General features: G+C 26.5%; 1 protein-coding gene across 1 annotated transcript; it reads left to right on the top strand.

Moving 5' to 3' along the window:
- LOC135925344 (mucin-3A-like) lies at window positions 1-1099 on the top strand. The gene is made up of 9 exons (XM_065460616.1): window positions 1-20; window positions 266-321; window positions 365-400; window positions 452-505; window positions 550-591; window positions 638-694; window positions 739-780; window positions 831-886; window positions 972-1099. Exons 1-9 carry the CDS (start codon window positions 1-3, stop codon window positions 996-998), a joined length of 390 nt encoding a protein of 129 aa, XP_065316688.1. The 3' UTR covers window positions 999-1099.
- The last annotated feature ends 307 nt before the right edge of the window (window positions 1100-1406 follow it).

Genomic DNA, 1406 nt, shown 5'->3' with positions numbered 1-1406 from the left:
ATGTCAAAACTTGGTAGCAGGCATAACTCCTAATGCAAATCAAGATATCCTTACAATAATTTTAACATTGATTTAAAGATTTAGCATTAGCCCCTCCACCTTCAAGTTCAGTTGCCCTGGCCATTACACATCAAGGTATTTTTAGTATACTTTTATTAAAATTAATTTAAAATTATTAGCCCAAGTTTCAATAGCCCTTTAAACTTCTAATGCATATCATGGTATTTATATATATATATACAATAATTTTAACATTGATTTTAAGATTTAGCATTAGCCCTCCACCTTCAAGTTCAGTTGCCCTAGCCATTACACATCAAGGTATTTTTGTATACTTTTATTAAAATTAACTTAAAATTATTAGCCCAAGTTGCCCCTCAAACTTCTAATGCAAATCAAGGTAATTTATATATATATATATCCTTACAATAATTTTAACATTGATTTAAAGATTTAGCATTAGCCCCTCCACCTTCAAGTTCAGTTGCCCTAGCCACACATCAAGGTATTTTTTGTATACTTTTATTAAAATTAACTTAAAATTATTAGCCCAAGTTTCAATAGCCCCTCAAACTTCTAATGCAAATCAAGGTATTTATATATTTATCCTTACAATAATTTTAACATTGATTTAAAGATATAACATTAGCCCCTCCACCTTCAAGTTCAGTTGCCCTAGCCATTACACATCAAGGTATTTTTTGTACACTTTTATTAAAATTAACTTAAAATTTTTAGCCCAATCTTCAATAGCCCCTAAAACTTCTAATGCAAATCAAGGTATTTATATATATATATATCCTTACAATAATTTTAACATTGATTTAAAGATTTAGCATTAGCCCCTCTACCTTCAAGTTCAGTTGCCCTAGCCTTACATATTAAGGTATTTTTTGTATACTTTTATTAAAATTAACCAAATCAAGGTATTTATGATGTTTTTATTTATAACATTAACTTATATTTATTAGCTCCACAAATTACAAATTTTACATTAGCCCCTCAAACTTTTGGTTTTGCCATAGCCTTTCAAACTTTTATCTCAAATCAAAATAATTCAGGTGCTTATCATGTTATTAATTCAGATGTTGGAATTGAAACTATTCAATACACAAATTGACAATTACTAAATTATATGTATAGGTAATTGTGATCTCCCTTTAGAAGTAGCCAATGTGTTAATAGATTTACATCAAAATATTAGTGGTAAAAATATGTTTATAAGGCTATTTTTTTTTAATTTAAAAAAATAAAATTAAATATAGAATGTGACATATTATAGTAACCCTTGATGTATAATATAGCTAGGCTATTTTTTAATTATATTTAGGCATGACCTTGGAATAATTAAAAAAATATTACATCTTTTTTAAAGATAAATAATAAATCAATAATTATTTATTTGC

Source organism: Gordionus sp. m RMFG-2023, chromosome 1 (genome assembly GCF_954871325.1).
Source record: "Gordionus sp. m RMFG-2023 chromosome 1, tfGorSpeb1-WG-v2, whole genome shotgun sequence".
Classification (NCBI taxonomy): domain Eukaryota; kingdom Metazoa; phylum Nematomorpha; class Gordioida; order Chordodea; family Parachordodidae; genus Gordionus; species Gordionus sp. m RMFG-2023.
Note: the sequence above shows the minus strand (reverse complement) of the source record. Positions and strands in the feature narration are given on the sequence as shown.

Coding starts and splice junctions, on each gene's coding strand:
- LOC135925344 (XM_065460616.1), top strand. CDS start 1: ATGTCAAAACTTGGTAGCAG. Junction 401..451: donor AACTTCTAATGCAAATCAAG/GTAATTTATATA, acceptor ATTGATTTAAAG/ATTTAGCATTAGCCCCTCCA. Junction 887..971: donor CCCTAGCCTTACATATTAAG/GTATTTTTTGTA, acceptor TATATTTATTAG/CTCCACAAATTACAAATTTT.